General features: G+C 37.1%; 4 protein-coding genes across 8 annotated transcripts; all 4 read right to left on the bottom strand.

The window, feature by feature from the left end:
* Positions 1-110: 110 nt before the first annotated feature.
* LOC137736286 (pantothenate kinase 1) lies at positions 111-3,393 on the bottom strand. Its single transcript, XM_068475581.2, has 10 exons — positions 3,059-3,393; positions 2,745-2,951; positions 2,314-2,360; positions 2,095-2,211; positions 1,774-1,893; positions 1,581-1,675; positions 1,398-1,491; positions 1,083-1,214; positions 832-944; positions 111-629 (listed from the first exon to the last, which is right to left on the bottom strand). The coding sequence occupies exons 1-10, from the start codon at positions 3,144-3,146 to the stop codon at positions 425-427; spliced, it is 1,218 nt and encodes a 405-aa protein (XP_068331682.2). The 5' UTR covers positions 3,147-3,393; the 3' UTR covers positions 111-424.
* A 2,682-nt stretch (positions 3,394-6,075) lies between these two features.
* Positions 6,076-8,101, bottom strand: LOC137737774 (galactinol synthase 1). The gene is made up of 4 exons (XM_068477326.2): positions 7,459-8,101; positions 6,907-7,223; positions 6,638-6,776; positions 6,076-6,557 (listed from the first exon to the last, which is right to left on the bottom strand). Exons 1-4 carry the CDS (start codon positions 7,789-7,791, stop codon positions 6,333-6,335), a joined length of 1,014 nt encoding a protein of 337 aa, XP_068333427.2. The 5' UTR covers positions 7,792-8,101; the 3' UTR covers positions 6,076-6,332.
* Positions 8,102-12,595: 4,494 nt separating this feature from the next.
* Positions 12,596-15,363, bottom strand: LOC137737060 (ADP-ribosylation factor 2). Of its 4 annotated transcripts, XM_068476412.2 has the most exons (7): positions 15,235-15,363; positions 14,630-14,793; positions 14,014-14,084; positions 13,737-13,856; positions 13,260-13,378; positions 13,093-13,174; positions 12,596-12,899 (listed from the first exon to the last, which is right to left on the bottom strand). In XM_068476412.2, exons 2-7 carry the CDS (start codon positions 14,775-14,777, stop codon positions 12,894-12,896), a joined length of 546 nt encoding a protein of 181 aa, XP_068332513.1. In that variant the 5' UTR covers positions 14,778-14,793; positions 15,235-15,363; the 3' UTR covers positions 12,596-12,893. The 4 variants fall into 4 exon arrangements, with proteins under 4 accessions (XP_068332513.1, XP_068332511.1, XP_088538770.1 ...); XM_068476410.2 differs by lacking the exon at positions 12,596-12,899 and having other exon boundaries at positions 13,084-13,174; XM_088682644.1 differs by lacking the exons at positions 12,596-12,899; positions 15,235-15,363 and adding an exon at positions 15,163-15,187 and having other exon boundaries at positions 13,084-13,174.
* A 474-nt stretch (positions 15,364-15,837) lies between these two features.
* On the bottom strand, positions 15,838-22,401 carry LOC137736824 (phosphatidylinositol 3-kinase, root isoform). Of its 2 annotated transcripts, none has more exons than XR_015954820.1 (18): positions 21,975-22,355; positions 21,780-21,882; positions 21,597-21,693; positions 21,323-21,481; positions 20,964-21,173; positions 20,512-20,690; positions 20,015-20,162; positions 19,407-19,502; positions 18,820-18,955; positions 18,524-18,645; positions 18,105-18,299; positions 17,814-17,984; positions 17,589-17,726; positions 17,080-17,433; positions 16,800-16,943; positions 16,492-16,639; positions 16,230-16,412; positions 15,838-16,074 (listed from the first exon to the last, which is right to left on the bottom strand). XR_015954820.1 is itself a non-coding variant. In XM_068476102.2 (18 exons), exons 1-17 carry the CDS (start codon positions 22,084-22,086, stop codon positions 16,275-16,277), a joined length of 2,451 nt encoding a protein of 816 aa, XP_068332203.2. In that variant the 5' UTR covers positions 22,087-22,401; the 3' UTR covers positions 15,838-16,074; positions 16,230-16,274. The 2 variants fall into 2 exon arrangements, 1 of the variants encoding a protein (XP_068332203.2); XM_068476102.2 differs by having other exon boundaries at positions 17,279-17,433; positions 21,975-22,401.
* Between the last annotated feature and the right edge of the window lie 263 nt (positions 22,402-22,664).

The following is a 22,664-nucleotide window of genomic DNA, read 5'->3' as shown; positions in this document are numbered from 1 at the left end:
CCTTCCATAAGCATCACCAAACAGGCCCCAAAAATAGACGATACAAGTTTTTTTTTTCTTTCAATACACTCGGTATTTTCTACACTAAAGGAACACCAAACACAAAAAACTAAAATGTAATAACAGTGAGAATTCATTCAACGATGCGCAGTTACAGTATTTTGACAAGATACAAAACCTAGACGGTGTAGTCACAATTCAAAATCAATCGTGTGAAGTTACATTGTGTGCTACTATAAAGTTTTCCTCTTTCTCCATCTGAAATTTTCTCTTTGTAGTTTTGAATACATGTCCTAGTAGTTTATGCACTATGTTACATAAGCTACGCAAGTTTCATGCCTTTGAACCCCACGGAATGCAGACAGGCAACCAAGAATTGCCTCTACATTCTTACATCCAAGCCCCGGGGAGAAGGCAACGCGAATTACTGTGAGAGGTAGACACTGCAGTCTATACTTTGGTTTTCATTCAATTCCCCGTTTGGTGGATCATCACCCGCTGGGGATTGTTGCACAGACTGATGGACTTTCAAGTCATCAAAACCATGCTTTTCATAGCTCATGAATGAACCCAATGCTCCAAGAAATCCTTCGTGTTTTAAGAACATTGCTTTTGCTTCACCTTTAGACCTGCAAATAAGGATCAAATGAATGAAATTTTAAACCCGAAACCACGAGGAAAGATGGATGAGTAAAAGAAAACCAAATCAGGCACAGAGCTTGACATCCGTCAAATTTTACATTTTGAAGATTGTTTTGACATAATTTGTACTTCAATTCTCAGTATGAATCATTACTGACGCATGAAAAAGGACATTAAATTCAGGCTTACCAGAAATGAACGGCAACAGCAATCGTGTCCAAGGTGTCAGCATGACCCCGAATAAAAAATCCGGCAAAAATTATTCGCTTGAGCCCGAATCTCAGTGCATTCAAGTATGAGATCTGGAGAGAAGATAAAAAATGAAACAATATAATCGGCATGTTAACAAAAATAGATTCAATCTGGTGGTAAAGGTTGCAACGCAATCAAAGAGTTTTAAGAAATTACGAGTGAGACAGGTTTCTTTCGCCACGGCTTACCTGCCCAATATTATTTGAAATCATTCTTAAGAGTGACCGAGAAATATCTTCAGATTTGTAATCCTTCAGCTCCTTATCGTCAGAAATTACCTTGCCGAAGCTAGAAGCAATGGCTGTTGATATAAGACCAATCTGTAATTGTCAGAAAAATTACATTGCAGTTAATAAGCGTGAGATGAAAGCTAATGGAAACCAGGATCCCCTCATCACTGTTTAAATTAAGGAACTCTTTTAATTTGGCATACAGAGATACGACCAGAACGTCTTCAACATCCTATGTTGAAAGAGGGACCTGTCTATCATGAATATGCATACCTTTGTATAGTCCATTCCACCATAGATGTCCCCGACAAGCATGTCTATCACTCTATTATTTCCCTGATGACTTAACTCGAGCAACTCGTCAAAACTGAGACACAGTTGCAGCTTTGGTTACTAAGTGAAAATCATATAACGAGAATATCAATAGCTTTGCACTTAAGCAAAAGACAAACGTACTTCTTGCATTTTGTTAAAAGCTTCCCCAAACCCCAAAAGGTTCCACCACCAACATTGGTTCCACTTACTCGCTCAAACTTACCAGGTCCATCTACCTATCGAAGCGCAAGCATAGGACAATACGTCAAGCCTTAAAAAGGTTAAACATATGAAACTAATACAGTAAATAAAGCATCAGCTTTGACGAGAATACCTTGATCATACTGACACCAGAACCAATGTTGACAAGCAGATAAGGATATAGATCATCATGGTCAATCTTCACAAATTCCTTTTGACCATCCATGTATGTGAATGCTTCGGGGTGAACTGCCTACTTAAACAACAATCAAAACGTGAATGCTATTTTCAGGCAAGAAAGCAAATAAGACAGAAATATCTCTATAAACAGAAAGTGAATTCGCTATTGCTCATCCCAATTCCCAACCCACACATTCTATGGATTACATGACATGACTTAAGAAACACACCAACTTGTATATACCAATCTATGTAAGTGGTATTAGGATCCCACCTTGAGCAGAAAATTTGATCCGGCCACAAGACAGTCCATTTCATCTGCCTTGTCAAGAGAAATCCCAAGCTTTTCTTTGAAGAGATCTGGGAACTTGTATGCCCCACCGCCTGTGGCCTGCTCTCCATTGTCACGAGTCAATAAATTAGCTTGCATATGGAACAAATACATGCCACAAACAGTCATAATAGTATGGCCAAGCTAAACACCTGTTTTTACCTTGATAATGCACTTTGCGCTCCCAGAAGCTCCGTGTTGTCGGGGGCCTGAAATGATCTACAACCATAAGCAATGACCCAAAACCAGCAAACGATAAGTACAACTATGAACAAGCAGCTATATTCAAGGCATATATGATCTTCTTTCGTATTTCATTTTCAGAAGTTCAAATCTTCCATAACTAAAAAAATTTCGCAGTCGAAAATATGGGTACCATTATTCAAGCTGAAGTACTTTATTTACCAATAAAAATGGTAGTTTCAACTTTCAATCCAAGATTTCAACATGAACATTTAGTTGAGCGAAACAAGGTTAAATAATCTCAATTAGTGAAAAAATGAATCTTCCCATTTCCCAAGTTGGATTGAAACGAAATGAGATACGAATGAATCAGGAGATGCAAAGCAAATACTTAAAACATTTAAGCATACCAGTATGGAGAAGTTGCTTGGACCGAATGAAGTCTATGCAGTCATTGATTTTCTCAGTTTCAAACTTTGCAAAATGGAGCTTCCCTTCAAGAACATGGCGCCCTCTATCGCCATTAGAAGCTGGTAAACTCTCATTCGAAGAAGAAGAAGAAGAAGAAGAAGAGTCGGCACTGTTCGTTGAGAAATACACCAACTTTATCAGAGAACCTGCCAACGGGCAAAACAAATACAAAAACAATCGAAAAATCATGAGACTTCGAGCAATTGACCTCCAAAAATAAAAAACCAGGTTATGATCGAGGAGAGTGAATTGCCTCCAATATCGAGAGCAAGGTGGGAAATTTGAGCTTCCGAATTGGTGGGTTTTGAAATCTCTGTAAGCTTAGTGTTCCCAATTTCCATTTTTTGATTTGATCTTTTTTTCGTATCAAGTTGTAGAGTTGCCCCTCTGCAGTCTGCAATGCACCTAACGCATTGTATAAATTACTTTTTATTCAGGGCGGGGATATTCGATGATTTAAGATTTATCGAGAGATCACTCAGTTCAATATTAACCTTTGACTTTCAGAGGGAAGAAGGTATCGTCGGCCTCTTTGCCCATTGGGTCATCCGTCGAAGGTTGTCTTGTAAGTTGTAATTTTGCGGGAACTAGTTTAGACTCTTGAAGACGCTATCTAGACCAATTTTGTTGAGTTCATCTTCACTTATAAGTAAGAAGTTTTAAACTTAATTCTTATCAAAAATGAATTTTAACCATATTATTACTAGTCTATTGTGAGGTTTAGCCTACCTCCCTCTCCTTTAACAACGTAGATAATATCGTTTAATAAAAAAAAAAAAAAAAAAAACTCAAAATTTGAGTTTTAAACCTCCAAAGCTTCTCTAATTATTGGACTACAAAATATTTTAAATTAAAACTTATTTTTGGATCAAATTTAGCTTGGAAAATGAGCCAAGGATAGTGGTAGAGACTCGGTGCTTGGACCCGGTTGATGATGTTGTCGGCCTCTTGTGAAAAGACTAACAGCCCATGTTGTTGAACCGTTGATTGATCCAACGGTCTATATTATTATTTTTAAATAAAAATTTTCAATACGTTAAATCCAAGCTAAGGTCGAATATGAGCAAATCTAACGGTTAAAAAATAAAAATAAAAAAAATTATCTAAAGACCCAAAATTAAATGCAACGATTAAAAAAATTATAAAAACTTATTTAAATAAAGATTCACCCAAAAATCTTATAAATTATTTGTTCAAACATCCACAAAAATTTACTTTCGTCTTACAAACCTATAAAAAAATTGAAATGGTCACCAACTCACCATTAAAGTATAGGTTTGGAGAAATTGATTCAAAGCAGTAACAACTTGTACTAAAAATGTGATAAATAAGTAGCAACTAGTCCAACTCTCATTCTTATCTTGTGACATATAATTGGATATAAGTCAATAATTTGTTCAGTTGCTTGTTTTCCCATCAAATACTGTTACAATGTTGTCAACCGTCGACTGCTTTCCTCCTACCAAATTATTCTTCACTGTTTCCACCAATTTGTTTGTCTTCGCCGACTCTACGAAACATTATCATAAAATCATGTGATTTTGTTTTGGATTTCTACTAAATAAGCAAGAGAGGAAATTTTAGGCAAAGGTCGACGAAATATGAGATATTATATGTTAGGTCTTATCTAAATTTATGTCGGTTTCATTAAAATTCCATGATGGTCTTGTCTCTAGTATGAGAGTTGTCATCCTCTTGCAAATTAACTTTGCAATCTAGGGAGTGGGGAATGCAGAAATCCCATCATATTTCACCGCAGTGGTTCATGAAAAAGAGTGGAGTTACTTGATCAGCTTCAATTTTTTTTTTTTTCTTCCCACGATGTTGCAATAGAATGGTTGAAAATGGGGATGTTCCTGGTTCTAGATATGTAAATGTTTTTCTAGCGAATGAATGGAACCCTTTACCTTTTTGCAGCCTCAAATCTTGAACGTTTACAGTCAGGGCTTGAAGATTATGTTTTTACATTAGGAAAAAATGCATGGAGATTTCATATATGCCACAGAAATTGAAAGTTCCTTTTGTGAGTTTTGACACTTAAACTCTTGTAAATTGTAAGGGAGCATCTCAAGCTTGGTAGTGGGGTTGCATGCTCTGCAGAAAGCCCGAGTACTTGTCCGTGGACATGTAGCTCGAAAACTGAGGTTTGTTTCATCGCTTACATTCCGCTGCTTTTCAATTCCCTTTACCATATTGGAACCCTAAAGTATGTAGCAGAGTCATCTGTGAGTGTGAGTTTGAGTCTGCAGATGCTTTAAAATCTTGTGATTATCCAGCAATTATGTATTTATGTTTCCTTGTAATCTTCTAATGGGATTTTGCTTGTGGTTCAAAAATAACAACAAAAGTGACAAAATACATTGTTTTGTTCGCCTTTTGTTTTGGTGTGTTTGCTTGTATTCATCTTTCCATGTGCTTGCTTTTCCTCTTTAAAGTTTAAGCCATCTGTTATACTTTAAAGATTTCTCACGTTGCTGTCCCTCAATCCCCATGCATGCCGTCACAACTCGTCAACTTTGAAGTTTCAATCTTCAAGGGTTAATTATTTGTTTAGTATACCGACATACTATGTAATCGGTGTGTATTAGCCATCTCTTGCGTTTGTACTGTGTTCACATTAACACGACTGGTGATCCCGAACTTCAAATCACTGGCCCACCCAGAAATCGACAGCTGAGCAAAAAACCAGTGTATGTCGACTAACTGGTGGGGTCTTGGTACCACGGTCCAGAGCCATTGTAAGACTGCCACGTGTATAGCTAGACAATTGTCACCATACATTCAAAAAGGTCCCTATTAGTTGGAATGGAGTGCCAATTGGATGAAGTTGGACTGTGCCGCTGTGGTATTGTAAACGAGTCGAGTTGTCCAAGTTTTGAAGCGAGTCATATTTCAGTTCAGAACTACTTTAAATTGGGTTGAATCGGTTGATCATGAGCTTTATCTCAAATTGCATTTAGGTATAGGGGCTGTTGCTTGGGGGTCACATGCATGGAGTCAACTCATTGTGGGGAGAAATTATGAGGTTTAGCATTTGGATCACGGGTTCATGCGAACTTCAAATACAAAATTAGAACACCACACCCCTCCTAATTTGTCATGCTAATTCTATCCCACTTTAACCCCACCCTCCCTCTCACATCAACCCCAATCCGGTTTCTTTACCCAAGAACTTCCCCATTGTGAGAATTATACAGCAGTCCTCAACCAGCATTTCTCGAAGAAAAAGTGGTGAAATTCAATTTTCAGCGCAAGCCGAAAAAATTGATGTAGATCAAATGCACAAAGAACATGCATGTATATATATTTTTAGTACGTATTATAGAGCTCTCAAATACATTAATTCACTTATGTGTATGTGATTTTTCTATGAACTCTCACTGCCAAGAAAACAAGGCCAATCAGAAGCCACCTAAATAAAAAGGAGTATTTAATAGAAGTATGAGACCAAAAAAACAAAACGACGGATCGTTGATCACACAGTTGACTTCTGAATAATAATTAGTCACTCAAGATTGTATTGCAGATCATGCAGCAGATGGAGCAGGACGGTATGGAATGGTTGGCTCCGGCATGGAAGCCATGATCGACAGCGGCTTTGAGAAAGTTTCTTCCTCCGCAGTTACTGGGTTTTCAGCCTTGAAATCCAGGGACTCGTCGTTGTAAATTTCCCACCATTTGGCCACTAAGACCTTGATATCCTCTCTGTCCATGTTAGCTTCCTTGCCAGTATACCTCCATGGTTTCGATCCCTATAATTAAGAAGAAACAATTCATTAAGAGTGATTAATTAAATTAAATATGCGTAATCAATCTGTTAAATAGTACTTACTGCAGCACAGTAGTGAACCACGTTTACTTGATCAAGCTGCACGTTCTCTGGGTGGCGCCAAAGATTGGCTAGAACTAGGTTGTATATATTTGGTATGGGTTTGTATGTCTTTTGGAAGAACATGTTCAAGAAATCCTGTAAAACAAACAAAAAGATTTTATTAATCTCAATTCGCAGTGAAATTATTATGTAACATGGCAGAAACAACCCCACATAAATTTCGCTCAGTTAATTTAAAAATAATCAAAATTTCCAATCAACTTTCCTGTTCTGCAAAAGGGGTGGGTGGGACAACTTGCAGTGTCTGAAGAAGGCTGTTGTAAGTCAAGCGGCTAGGCTCGAACACAAACATTCCGGCGTTGAAATACAGTGGAGGAGGAGAGCCCATGTCCGCAGGCCATGAAACCTTGTCAGGGCACTGCTGGCAATACCCAATTTTGTATTGAGGTGAGTGACTCCATGTTTTCTCACAGAAGCAGTCCATCACAGCGTAGAAGTAGCCATTAGGCGTGTCAAACAGGTGATCTATGTTCTCATACACTTGGATATCCGCATCCAAATATATCATTTTGCTGTACCCCTCAAACTGCATATATATAAGTTCCATATACTCAAATATATACTGATGCCATGTATACATATTTATTGTAACCATAAGAAATGCATGTGCTCATATTTTATTCATCAGACAGTCTGATATTATGTTGTACGACAATTGATTTAAATCATTGGCAGACTAATTTCATTCGACAATCGGACAACATATTAGATGTTTATACGTTATCATGATAACTATCAATATGTGGTATGGTTTTACATACATTCCAAATACGGAGCTTCGAGTAGTTGATGACATAGTAGGCCATTGCAAACTTGATCTGGTTCTCAGGAGGATAAATAGGTTCGATCTCCTGGACAATACAGCCCTGAGACCGCAAAATCTCACGGTGCTCCTCCGGCACGTCCGGCAATATTGCAACCACAAGAGAGTATTCACTCTTCACTTTGCGTAGGCCCTTAGCCAAACCCACAACCCCTTTGACATAATCAGCATTACCGGCTAAAAATGTCACAAAGGCCCTTTTGGAGTAGCCTGTAGTAGTACGGTTGCTGGTTGCCTGCAACACATCGGCTGGAACTTCTCGGGGTGCCATTTCCTTGATTTTGTGTGATGAATGGTAATAAAGGGAAGATGTTGGGGTGATTTGGAAAGTTGCAGAGAGTGGTTTGATGAAAATTATTAGGTTGGTGTGTTAAGAAATGAGGAGTGTGGGGAAAGTAAATTTGTTACACTGATGAAGCCACCCTACTAACCTTTGTTCCTGAGTTGCAATCTTGCCCCTATGGATGCTTTAAATAAACAAATGAGGACTAAATGCATGTCAGATGAACCCAAATGAAACCCAAATGCAAAGTCCCATTTTTTTAATTTTTTATAAATAATGTTCTATTGGGGTTTATGATGGTATTGGAGAGAAATAAAAAAAACAAGAAAGAATGAATGAACAATGTTTGTTGTTCAAACCCACCATTCATCTAAATAGGGGAGCCTTATCATCAAGAATCCAGATGGACGGCTGAGATTGATGGGAAGGTAATAAGGTCATGGCCAATAGAAAATACAGGAGGCTCCATTAAGAATACTATGTAATTACTTGTAATGGGGGAAATGTATTAGGCATCAAGTGGGAATCATTTTCCGATGTGGAAATATATTTAAGAAAGTTAGCATCAAAGGGTGGAGTACTCGGCTGAAGTGGGGCCTTTGATAGAGAAATGATCATTTTTAGAGGTCGATGCCAAATTAAGGAGAAAATTTGGCCTAGGGTTTTTGTCCACTTCATTTAGGCGACTATTTTCATATAATCATGGTATGTGATTCTTGTATTTTGATTTCATCTGATTTTGTCACAGATGAGAGTTAACAAGACTATCGAATTTCATTTCAGAATTTAAAGAGGTTTGTTTTTAGGCTCAAACTTAATAATATCCATCAATTTCTAAAACATGATTAATACTACATACATGAGTTTAGCATATATATTCGAATCTTTGTCTCTGTAGTACATATGAATTTAGTGTATTTATTAAAAAAAACCATAATTAATACAAAGTTTGCCCTAAACCCTAAACTTTATCATTGAATTAATCAAGGAAAAATCAGATGAGGGTTTTCATTTTGATGAGAAAGTTTAACAATAATTATAAAGATTGACTAGCTTACTGATTTGGAAGATTATTCATTAATTGACATCTGGCATATTCCTCTATACCAACAATGAGAAAAGAAGGAAAATACAAACAAAATGATGGAGAAAATATGGTTGAGATCATGCATTAGCATGTGTGATGACAAGAATTAATAACAAGATTCTCAACGTCTATGAATTTGAAGGTGATCGATGGACGATGAAGTTCAAAAAAGTTTTGTTTATACATGATCCATGCACCCAAACAAATTACCAAAGTTGTATTTTTCTCCGTATTAATTAAATAAAGGGACTTTTAGATCTAGGTCCAAAAACGTAGAGTGTTTTTAGGAGTGAGTCGAGTTATCTAATTATATGTTTTTATTTCTTTTATACTCATTTTATATTTTCTAAAAATATTAAAAATCAATTAAAATATTCTAATATTATGCATTTTCCAACTCCAAAAAAATATATTTAATACCTTATAACAAAAAAAACTAATATACTAACATAAATTTATCTACAAAACATTCTACCCTAACTCAAGTAACAAATATATGAATGTATATAATACATATACGTGAGATATGAAACTTAATTAAAAAGTAGAAAAAACATAACATACCTACAAGCAAGACACATTAATCTGTGACAGATTAATTATAAAGAAAGAATTTGTCATATAGGTAGATAAATATAATTAACATGTGATATAGGTTGATTATAAAAATTAAAAATAAAATCTATAAATGGGGTTTAAAGCAGGAGGAAGAACGAGAAATAACAAAAAGATAAATAAAAAGAAATAAGCAAAGAGATAATTGTGAAGAAATTTGATTTTTATAATAAATTTTATCATTGAACAGATAACTGTTGATAATTAAATTGTAAGATCTCACATCGTCCAGCGGTGTAGATCCTCTATGCCTTATATGTATATTCTCATCTCTTCCTAGTACGAGATCTTTTGGGAGCTCACTAGCTTCGGATTCTGTATGAACTCTGAAATTAAGCGAATTTGGACGAGAGTTATTAAGAAGGTTTTTTTATAAAACAAAAATAAAAGAGAGAGAGAGAGAGAGAGAGAGAGAGAGAGAGAGAGAGAGAGAGAATGGTATCTGCATGCACTTGTTCCTTAAGAGTCAGTCCTCAAACAAAGTATTTGGTATTAATCGTGACTGATAAGAATTAGGGTTAGCTTTATTTGCCCTTTTTCTTTTGGGCTTTTACTGCAGACTCCAGCAGCCTGTAAAATTTTGTTTCCCGCGGCTTTCTCACATGCATATTATATATATCTTGAAAGACGTATGTGGTTTTGCAAATACCACACAAATCTCATCCAATAACGAATTCTCGAGGAGGCAGCAGATACATAAAAGTTTTCCTTCGTTGAGAATGTCACCGACGTCATTAGAAATTCCACAATATTATTTACGCTTCAACTACCATCTACTTCGAATCATATTTTGTAATTCATAAAATATGACAATTGTGATTATATTTATTGTTTAAATCATTAAAAAATGTATTCAACCATCAACCGCCACATTATGTAACCTAAAAAATATGATTTAAAAACATGATCTTCCTAACATTTTCCTAAGTGTATATATTAATGGTTGATATGATGTTGTCTGGTTGGTCGCGACAAGTTAGCTTAAGCTAATTAAGAAAAAGTTTGTAATATATAACATGAAAAACGTTCCAAAAAAGCAACGCTTGCTTATCGATCTGATAGAGAACGATCATCTCTTCCTTTGATTAATTACTTACAATTACATATGTAATCTGATCTTATCTATGTATAACAATGCAAAAAGTACCTGGTGAATCATATAAATGTATATATGTAGATAAACGAAAAGATCATTCAAAGTAGATCACCTACACCTCAAAGTGGAACCATATCATCTCCAGGAATTGCGCAGAGCAGATGATTAGGACCTATATATTATGCCTTAAAGAAAAAGAGAAAGAAAAAGAAAAGGGAGAGTACTCCTTGTTTCATCGATCTTGCTCAACAATCTTGCTCAATGTTGGTTTGTAAAGGGCTCCTTAGTTCTGTAGGTTGCAGCCAGTGTTTAACCATGGCAAAGAACTGCATACCCGAAGTTTTGTCCATGAAAACTTTATTAAAAAGATAATTATATCAAAGAAAATCAGCGTTTAACCATCTCGTTGTTATCCTCAAAACGACATATTATAGTTCCAAATTGGACACCAAGGCTCCAACTTGTGAAAATTGAAATTATGTTATTTCGGCTTCACCTATCATAGCAGTTGTATAATCTTATCAAAGATTTAGGGTTGGAGGAGTACTAGATCGAAGAGTAATTTGACGCTCAAACATGGCAAGAGCCACAGGTAGGAGATATTCTTTGGTTTGGATATTTTATTAAAGCTAGCTGGCTTGTTTTTGTATGCATCTGCATGCATGCATAACTATTGTAGATGCCCATAATATTTAAGGAAAATTAATGAAAAATGTTTGAAAACTTTGAGTTTTAACGATAATGACAAAATAAAGGGTAAAGTGAATAGTATCAGGATTGATTTTTTAGTGTAAAAATATAATTTTTCGTTAAAGTAAACAGTACTGGAAGCTTTTTGTTAAAGTTTCCTAATATTTATCCATCCATCCATGCTTGCTTTTCCGAAACCGGATGTTATATTTCAATTTTAATTGAAGTCAATCAAAAATTTTCACTTTAGGGAGAGATAAGTCGATAGTAATTTTGATTTTATTTGAAAAGAAATCAAATTAATTATTAACCTATGTTTAAAGTGAAAGTGACTGATGACCTATTTGATGAAATACATAATTATTTATTGATCTAACCCGAATTTCCTAGTAAAAAATTAACACACGAAAATGTGAAAAAGTTTAATCTCCAAAAGAAGGTTCCAAGGCAGAGATGGTGGCAGTGGCATGGGCATATTTGCATGGAGAGGCATGCCTTGCAACTTTTTGACTGCCGAAAATTGACTGAAGGACAAGTGCCCAGCCGATTTTTGATTCTCTATCTTTACAATGACGTGGATATTCATGCACAAAATTACAAAATAATCCAAAACTGTTTTGTTGTGAAGCGGGGGATATTTCATATTTGTGTACGACCTTCACCCGTCTCTAAGTTGGGACCAAAAACGGGATTTTATTAGGATCCTCTATGTTTCTCTCTCCGGAGGGTCCCAAGCCCTCGGAGGCTGATAATCAATGGAACTCCAAGACAATTGGGGCCCCAAGATGTTGACGCTCTGGCAACCAAAAATATGCGCACACTCTGGCCTGCTGTGCAATTAAGTATTATATATGCTCACTTTTGAGGAATTTTTTCGAGAAATTTTTCTCATGTCACCGATTCATTGGACACATATAGCATTTTTTTTTTTAAGAAAAACTAACGAAAAATTTAAAAAAATTTCCTTTTTAATGAAAAACCATTTTTAAAGGTATAGTAAATAGTACTAAGAAAATGTATCTATGTGATTTTTCGTTAAAAATAAACAGTATCAGAAGTGTTTTATTAAACCTTCATGATTTTTTTTACACGACAACTGGACAAGTGGTCGTGCCCCTAGATGGACCTAGTGGGATGTTTTTGGATCTTGGACGGATGAGCGACGTGGCACCACCACCTGCACCCTAAAATTTATCCGTGTGGTTCCGCATCACTGAGAAGTCTTGCATGGCAAGAAACAAAGCACGGCACAACACAACCGCCTCCAGTCTCAGTTAGGGGCTTCGAATTTATGCAATAAAAGATGCGAAAAACGGCAGCACAGTAGATATAGCAATTACAATTCAGAAACTGTATCCAAAATCCAACCAAGAGCTCAAATGTACACATTTGACCAACCCCACTCCCACTCCCACTCCCACTCATTCATTCTTTCTATCATAACATAATATAAAAGGTCTTCCTCCTAGACGAAATGAGAAATCAAAGAAGAAATACAAGATTTAACAACGATTCAATTGTCTCGAAAACAAAAAAAAGAACTAGATAATGTTCACCCCTGCATCCAGAATTTCCGGTCCACAAAATGACTCCTCAATACGATCACGCCTGCAATTAAAGGACGAGTATGAGAAACCAGAACGAGGATTCAAATGTCACAATAGTATCAGATTTCTGAAAAGAGATTGTCAACCAAGTCATGCAGCACGAAAGCCCTGCTGTGAAGGTTATAAATAAGTTCGGTAATTACACACGTTTCACTCTAAAGAAATATAAACCAGTGAATGGGGAACTAGTTTACCTTGTTAGCAATGTTGTTGGAGAGCCAATCGAGCCCCTCATATAGACCCTCCCCAGAGGTTGCACAGGTGCTCTGAATGTACCTGGAAAACCACACATTGCATGTTAGACCTATAAAAGGTTAAACAAATTGTATCACACAAGGGGAAAGAAGCCCATCAAGATTACCAGTGACGCTGTCTCAGAGAGTGCAGGCCAAGCTTATCAGTGATTTCAGCAGCATTCATTGCATTGGGAAGATCTTGTTTGTTAGCAAATACGAGCAACACAGCATCACGCAGTTCATCCTGAAAACAGAATATTCCAATTACACAAAATAATTCAACATAAATAACTTGTTCTGATGTCTCCAATATCAATTAGGTAAAACCTTTGAAAGTGAACATGCATCAACAGCATACTAAACTAACTTCAGCGTGCTGCCACTTAAGTCATTGCATCTTTATCGTCTTTAATTAGATAGAAAACCTTACGCTGTGTTCATATAAACTACAAGTTTCAGCCCATTCATAATCCTAAATCTCATACCCTCAAATCTGGGAAATTCCAGAAGTTGAAAGGATGAGATTTTAAAACATATCAGCACAGAATACAGGGTACGCAAACAAAGACAAATAAAATTTCTTTAGCAACATGACAACAAACCTCATTCAACATCCTATGCAATTCGTCCCTTGCCTCAACAACACGGTCTCTGTCATTGCTGTCCACAACAAAGATAAGACCCTGTGTGTTTTGGAAGTAGTGCCTCCACAATGGTCGGATCTGAAAGGAAAGAAATATGATTTACCAACTTGTCACCCACAATTTTCAAAATCTTTCAAGTCTTTTAGACAAAAACAAGTAGAGAAAACTTTTGGAAATCATCAAAATCTCTTTAAATAACTTTACATCGCTCAGAAACATGAACTAAACTTCATACCTTGTCCTGACCCCCGACATCCCAGACAGTGAAGCTGATGTTCTTGTACTCCACGGTCTCCACATTAAACCCTGTCAATCAAGTACTCTTTTATTCATTCTACAATTGTATTATTTCAAAAAATCTAAAGAAAAATAATTAAAAAGCCTAATGAACTTCATAAAGGAACAGTCTACTGTCTACAGAACATTGAAATAAAAGAAAAGAAAGCAGAAGAAAAAAGCCTTTATACTACTAAGTTTAGCAAAAATACCGTTTCTGTTATGTTGTGACAAATTTATCTTTAGTTGCAAACTCACAAGATGATTAAAATAAAAATCATTGCTATTATATCAAGCAAGAAACAACATTCTCTTTCAGATCACAAGCTACGTCTCCCAACCATAAAAAATCACATTGGAATTATAGCGATGTGTTGCCATCCAAACCATTTAGCGTCTTGGAACACAAGTTTCGTTTCCATCAGATCAACCATATCAAACATTAAGATCAACATTTCTTACACAAGTTGATTAGAATGTCAATTAATTGCAGAAGAATTGGTGAGGAATATGATCCGATGCTGACATAACAATGATGAGCACAAAATTGCTTGATAGGGGAAGAAGGAACTCACCGATGGTGGGAATGGTTGTGACGATCTCACCAAGCTTGAGCTTGTAGAGGATGGTGGTCTTACCGGCGGCATCAAGACCAACCATCAGAATTCGCATCTCCTTCTTGGCAAAGAGCCGGCTGAAAAGCTTCGTGAATGTAAGCCCCATTTCTGGCTGCGGATCCCTACATATCGAACCACCAACTCACTTACATCACAGATCAAACAGATCAAACTCCGGCAAGGCCAAATGTAAAACGCTCTAAAGGCAATCATTTGCAAGTTCATATTATCTGACGCATTCAAACTAGTAACTATGCGCCATGCAGCAACAGATCAAGCAGATCTGGAGTTACAGCATCGCAATTTAAAACATTTGCAATGAAAAGTTGGAGCATAATCATAGAGATCCGAATGATTCGAATCAGAGTGAAAAATCAACACAAATCTCACGGAATTAAGCATTTTACCACATTAAACACAAATGAACCTTAAATCTGACCGTACTTAACGAAATTACCGCGAAATCCAAAACAAATCGAGCGCAAAAGTACCGAAATCCAACAGAGAACGGTGAAAATGCGATGAAATTCAGAGAAATTCAAGATCTGAGAGTCGGAATTTACCTTCGATGAAGATGGAGATCGAAGGAGAGAGAGAGAAGGAGACGGAAGCTCTGAACCAACGCGTGAATGTGCAGGGGTGAGGATCGTCAACTGGGGGTTTATAAACTCGACCATTTTTTCCGTAATTGGTTTGAAGTACGAAAATGCCCCTACAACGCTAAGCCTGCGGGTGACATTGTATGTCCAATCAGTGCCCGCCATGTCACCAATGATTTAAAACGACGACAGATGCGCCATCGTCGCGTCCACATTGTAAACAATGTCTTGTGTTCCGTAGGGTTTAATGCAATGCAGTCGCCACCGTCACAAACGGGATTTAATTGTTCCGGCTATATTTATTTAAAATTTTGATTTATTACCGCTCAGTACTACGGTTTAGTAAAATTATATTATTCTCCTATGTCTAATATGTACCGGATGGAATGTACAGTTACAAATCTAACAGTTAAATACGTTTCACTACAACATACACTTGTGTATGCTAGAAAATCCCCCTTGATAGATCGTTAACGTCTTTCGCTTTGTGCCTGAGTCTTGTCACGTGCCTTCGTATCTAAACAAAGTAATAACTATAAAATAATTAATTATCGGACATCAAAGTGATTTATTGTACGAAGAAGAAACATGTAATTTATATTTTTTGATGTACAAGTCCCACAAGTAATTTGCTTTTTTATGCGAAGGTGAAAGAAAATAAATGTAATTTATAATTTTATTTACATAAATCTATGCACAATAATACGGGCTGCTTCTTTAAATTTTCATCCCATGCTCCCTGGAAGCAATCCACTGTTTCTTCAAGAATATGCCCCCTTCATCCTATTTAGCTCAGATCAGAACCTGGAGGAAAAAATAATGCAATGCAATAATTCAAGATCTGAAAACTTAAACCAACTCCAGCATCATTACCAATTTTTCCACACACGTTAAGATAAGATGAACTTCTATGCAGAAAGTGCAAAACTGCAAACAAAAACGAGGGACGTGGAAATTACCGGTAACTTTCAAAGATGTAGATGACACCCAACTTGTTTCAGGGATCAGCGCCAGTATTGAGCCCACCGATGAATGGTCTCAACCATTTGAGGAAACAATGCGCTGACACTCTCATTGATCAAGTCCTGGAAGAAATGTATGCAAGCTTCATCGTCCAAGTCCAACCGGAACTTCTCCTGGAGCTATACATATCAAAAGAGTCGCCATCAAAACAAACATTAGATTTACGATCACAATGATTATAATCGCAAAAGAAGTCACCTTGAGGATGCCTTTTTCAGGATCCGAAGCTATGTCAGGAATGTTGGAACCCGCCATTAGGTGAAACAGGTTCAAGATTAGGTTACTGGATTTCCTAATGATGTTGTATGCTTCGCAACAGTAGGATTTGAACCTTGTATAGTACTGGCTGCAGAAGTAATATAATTAATCAAACCTTGTGTATTCCTGTATGCTAATCTTGCACCCATTATGATATGGATTTCATGCCATTAATCTAATGCCACCCGATCTAGCAAACAGGACGAAAATAAAAGCAACACAGAGAAAAAAAAATAATCATTAAGTACCTTTCAGCTCCACCCATAGCCTCAACCATTTCTTTGCAAAGCTTCATTGGCGGTGGAAATGGCTTTGGATCACGACCCAGAATGAAGCCAAAATCAACATGGAAAAGACGTCCATCGTCCACAAGGAGAAGGTTATCAAGATGCCTACATGCGACAAATTAATGCTTTAAATTTATACGCATTTCTGTACCGCATAAGCAGAACATCAGTCGTGTAGATAGAATACTGTGTCAGGCCAAAACAAAAAAATGATTGACTACAAATGGTTGACTATACTTACGGCATTGGTAGCTATATAGAACTTGAGGAAAGAAAATGACCCTCATTTCCAAAAACTTGAATGATGCGTATAACTTTTTTACTCCTTGTTTTGCCTTTCTTTTCTTTTCTTTTCTTGAGAGAGAGAGAGAGAGAGAGAGAGAGAGAGAGAGAGAGAGAGAGAGGAAGTTCAAAGCATGGCATCATCTTCAAATCCTCACCTGTCTCCAATGCCCAGTATATATGTGATAACAGAATAGCCAGCACAGCTTTTTATAAATGTTTCCAGACAGGTAGCAGTAATACCAAACGGTCCATGCTCATCTGGATGAAATTTCTGCAGGTAGCTTGTAATGCTCCTATGCTCTGAGAGAATCTGGAAAAGAAAACATTTTACCATATACAAAACATTTTACCATATACAATAAATTTAACAGTCTAAAATCAAGATACAACAAAACAAGGTCATCAATTAATGTAAGCATTGAGATGACATCAATATCTATCAGGAACCTTTAAAGGATTTAATACCTGTGCTAATGAGCGGGATGGTATGAACTCTAGCATTCCTTCATCTTGCCCAGTCGCAAGAACTCTATAAGGAGTTAAGTGCAGATCAAGATTTTCCAATTTCAGCAATCGATCCATGAGATATACCATTTGAACAACCTACAGGAAGCACAGATCCACTTGATCAGAGTTCTCAAGTGTGTGCATGCCACAGCCACAAGGGTCTGTGTGAAGGAGAATACTTACTAATTGGTCTTGGCGGATATCATCCCCCTTCTTAAAGATAATTTTGCAACTTCCCCCATTTGCTGCTCGGAAAGTCAAACGCAAAGGATGCAGTGCACTTTTGAATATTGATGACTCAGATGGCACGATCCCAGTGATGAGGACTCCTGGAGCCAGTGGTGATCTTATTGGCTAGAAACATCACAGACCAACATAGTCAACACACAAAGATACAATTGGTGAGGCTAGAAGGAATTTGTAGTTTAATAGATAATAAGATCAGTAGACAAGGAACTTCAACCAAAGTATTACCTCTTCAAAATACGTAAGTTCACTAAGAAGACCAGAAAGTAGTTGTCTAAGCTTTTCAATCTTCTTCTGGGTATTGCCGCGTACGTTTCTTACATCTCTCATTATTGAACACAACTGTGCAGTCAATTCTGTCTGGCGCACCAAACTTTGCCACAGTTTAAATCCATCTTCATCTCCTTGCACACCAGCTGGCAACTGATATAAAAATTTGGATACAGTTTATTTCCATTCTGGCTTCAGCCAATGAAAAACTAAGAAAGGCATTATCATATTGACCAAATAGATAGGTAATCCCAATAGCTACATTTGATGGTTGGAGAATCTACATAAATATTTATGTTATTCTAAGGATCTAGATTCATACCAAATCAAAACAGACAACACAAACGACCACATCATGGTAGTTTATGAACTCTCACCTTCATCATATTCTCTTCCAGAATTTCGTAGGTACAGTAAAACCGTTTGGCATATGCTGGATCATGAAGTTCTACAGCAACATACCAGCGTAGAAAGCTAGCCAACTCAATGTTTCGTAATGCTGTCAGATCAAAGTATAATCAGGATGCCTTTAAAACCTAGATACTGTGAAGAACTGAAGTGTAGCCTTGCACATCCATGCACACATCCCAAAGAAAAACATTACAAGTAGCATGAGGGTATGTGCATGTGCATGCACAGCATACAGATGTGAAGATAGTATCTGATCACATACCACGTTGCACAAGGAAATGAGAAAGGCGAGATTTATCAGAGCGCTCAAATCGAAGAGCCTGAACCAGTTGAAGTAAGTAACACTGGAGCTCTTCATCGTCAGCTCTTTCAAGAACACTGACAGCATATGCACGAACCTGGTAGGAGGTATTAAAGTTGGGCATTAGTCAGTTTCAAAATAAATGTGTAAAAGATTTTAAATAAATCAATGATGGAGAGCTGCATAACACACTTTTCATCTCCCAGATCAACAGAGTTATTCTTATCTAGGACATCGTATCCCATTGCTCAGCATGACAAAGAGAGCATGGAATTTGTAGGTTGTACTTATACAACAGATGCAAGATGCAATTCCCTCTTTTCTTCATGATCTTATTCTTATATTCGGCCTAATCAGTAATCAGCTACCATGGGTTTGGAAGGAGCAGAATGGCAGAAAAATTTATATGGTTAACTTCAAATCCTAGTGATTAGGATCTGAAATTTGATTTTAACAGGAGTATGAGGTTAAAAAAAAGTCCTACAGGTAACAGTTGTATGACAATAGAGAATAGGTAACAGCAGCTCAAGTGTTACAGACATGCCCACCTCTTCACTTTCAAAAACAGGAGATAGCAGCTCTAATGCGTCGCAGACATCAATCATGCTCCATTTGCCCATCAGTTCTAACGCTTGTTTTGCTTCCTGCAAACAAATGAATATGGAATTCTTGAAAATCTAATCTATTTCTTATTCCTTAGTGATAAAGTTGGCATAAATGAGAAAGAGCAAGGTAAGTACATGAATAAGAGATAGCATTCCAGATATAAAATCTGTTACTTGTCAACTATAGAGATCAGCAACAGTCCGCATAAAAGTAACTTCTCGTGTAAAAACTAAACCAATGATTGATATTTTGGTATAACGCTATGCATATTGCCAAAAGTGCAATAATCCTAATTGGGACATGGATAGTCACATCTGAAGCTAATAGCTGGCCTGCAGCTTACTATTGATGAATCGGAGTTGGACCGAAGTCCTAAGATCAACTACACAAGCTCTCTTTATATATAAGCAACATAATAAGCTGGAAATAAGAAGTATTAAAAACAATTTTACTACAGGAGTTAAATAAAACTGCATGCAGTAGTAATATGGCACATGAACTAATGGTTAAAAAGGAAAATGATGAGAAGGAAGAACAAAGAAATGCAGACCTGAACATCACTCCATTCAACACATCTGAGGAACTTTGTGAGGGCCCTCTTCTCTGACATCAATGAGAAACGAAATTTCCAGAGGAGCTGCCTCTCATCGCCACTCAAAGTCCTTGTTGGTGGGTATTTCAAAATCCAATGTATCGACCTACAGGAAAATGAAAACAATTATATACCTCCAGCTTACTTAATAAAAAAAATCAATCAGAAGAACATATAACAGTGTTGTTGAAACAAAAGAATATGGCAAATTGAGAAGACTGGTCCATCTAAAATAAGACACTAACAAAATCCAATGGTAATTAAATCAACCATTACACAACAACTGATCCCAAGTGAGAAGTATCTGCCTATATATAGTTGGTACCATAAAAGTAGAACAGAATTCCAGCCAATTAATCAGAAACATGAGTTTGTATGAACGTAGTTATGACAATAAAAATTATGAAAACACCGTTAATCAACATATGAACCTTTAGCGTAAATTTCAAACTTACTTTCTTTCGTTGGAGCTTGGTTTGAGATCCCTGTCAATGATACCACGTGTTAAACTCCTAGCAAGTTTTAGTTGCTTGTTCTCTGATGGATTTATCTTTCCCACTTCCGGGTCCCAGACCGTGACAATTTCATTTGATGAAGCTATTGGGGATGGTAATAAGAAATTTGTCCCTGATTCCTAGATTCCAATAAATAAGGGTCAGTGCTAGGCAAAATCATCATCCACGGAAAATAACCAACTAAAAGCTAGTTACTTATTTCAAGATGTGATAACAATAAATCTTGAGGTTCAGCGTAAATGAAGATTTTAAATAGCAATATAAGTATGCATTTGTGAAAAATAACACCAACTAATTAAATATCAAAGTCTAACCAGATAGTTATAGTTAAATATCATTATCAGCCAACAGGTAACTTTGTCAACTTCAGATTAGTTGCAGACTGGGGTTACCTGGAAAACAACACGATGTTCGAAACTACAGAAATCGACAACCAGGTATAAATGCAAACTTCCATTTTTAGAGCTTTCACGTTCCTTTATTCTCTCCATAGCTTTAAAAGCCAGGCGGTCCAGCCAATCAACACATTGGATCTGCCCCCTCTCATACCTATTCATTAGCTTCTCCAACCGTTCCAACTCCCCACGCTCATGCCTGGGGACCTACAAAAAAAAAATTAAACGAGGGATAAATAAGCAAAGCTAAACCGATTAACGAGGGATACATAATCAAAGCTAAACCGATTAAGGAAACTCAAGGAACAACGCTAAGGCCCCTATCTGTAACTGCTTAAAAAGAAACAATCAGAAACCTTTCCAGGAGTAGAAGTAGGAAACGATCCATCTGCTACTTTTCCCTTCCAAAGCCTCAGCTTTTGCTTCCCAGTTTTGAGTTGCTTTTTGCTATTAAAAAGAAGAATTGTAGCACCACCAACCAACCCTTCATCCTTCCCACATGAAACATCCCAAACCTATAACTCCACCGAGCAAGAAGATATCAAATGGGAATCCTCAACTATTAGTTAATATACAAGGGATTGCAGAAAACCCAATTGTTTAAGATGTGAAGTGAGAGAGGAAACATACTGTCAAAGCAAGTTGTGAGTGACCGGTTAAGTCTCGGTATTTCGTACTCAGAGTAATGAGTTCGTTCCAACAATATAATGGCCCTGAAGATTCCAACCTAGCAGAAGATACAAAAATTCAAAATCTATAGAAACAGCATTGATGCAATTGAACTAAGGAGAAACCAGTGAAGGGGAAAAGAACCTTGTCCTAGTCGGAAGCCCAAACGGAGCACCATCAATGTACAATGCGCACTCCACGTACAGCTCTGGTCTTCTCTCTTCTGTCGCGGAAGTGGGGTCAACGTCTGCGGTGCGTAAAAGAAATTGAATTGAAGAACGTTGACTGAGTAAAATAATTTCTCGGGAACCAAACGGAAAATCGAGAGAGAACAAGTACCGGAGCTAGGTGACTTGGGGGGAGGCAGGGATCCTTCTAGCCGTTCGATCCGGAAGGTTACCGGGAGGTTGATGTCGCAGGACAGGAAGAAGCGGAACTCGTTCCCGCTCATCGCTTCTAGGGTTTTAGGAGCTGTGCTTTCTCATAATTTAGGGTTTTGTGGTTGCGAATTGAGGGAGAAAATCGAATTTGAGTTGGGTGAAGGACGTGATTTTGATTGTGAAGCAGAGTTTTCTGAATCGAGGTCGAGTGAGCAATGCGAACTCGGACGAGTTTTTGCCCGAGCACAGATGGGAGGAGGAAGGTTGCCACGTCAGCTTGAAGCGGGCGGAGTTTTGGGGCGTTTCATTTTTAGGTTGTCAGACAGAAGCCCTTCGCTCCGAAGTTATGCTCTCTTTTTTCTTTTTCTTTTTCCTTATTTTGCGCTATTTTTTTTTTATCCAATAATCAAAACTACATATTAATAAATCACTGTTTGTCAACCAAAAACAAATATAATTACTACTATTGTTGTAGAATTAGTGGGTGAATGCGCACTCAAAGGAATAAAGATTTGAGAATAGTATTTGATACTTTCAACAGTGTCATCATTGTATTTGGATGGTTATTATTACGGAAGTTGCTCTATAAATAGAACATTTCGTGTGCTATCAAAACAGATTGCGAAAGAAAAAATAGAAATAATATAAG

Source organism: Pyrus communis, chromosome 13, assembly GCF_041283825.1.
Source record: "Pyrus communis isolate YQ-2024b chromosome 13, ASM4128382v1, whole genome shotgun sequence".
In the NCBI taxonomy this organism is placed as follows: domain Eukaryota; kingdom Viridiplantae; phylum Streptophyta; class Magnoliopsida; order Rosales; family Rosaceae; genus Pyrus; species Pyrus communis.
The sequence above is the reverse complement of the archived record's forward strand: the minus strand, read 5'-3'. Positions and strand labels throughout refer to the sequence as shown.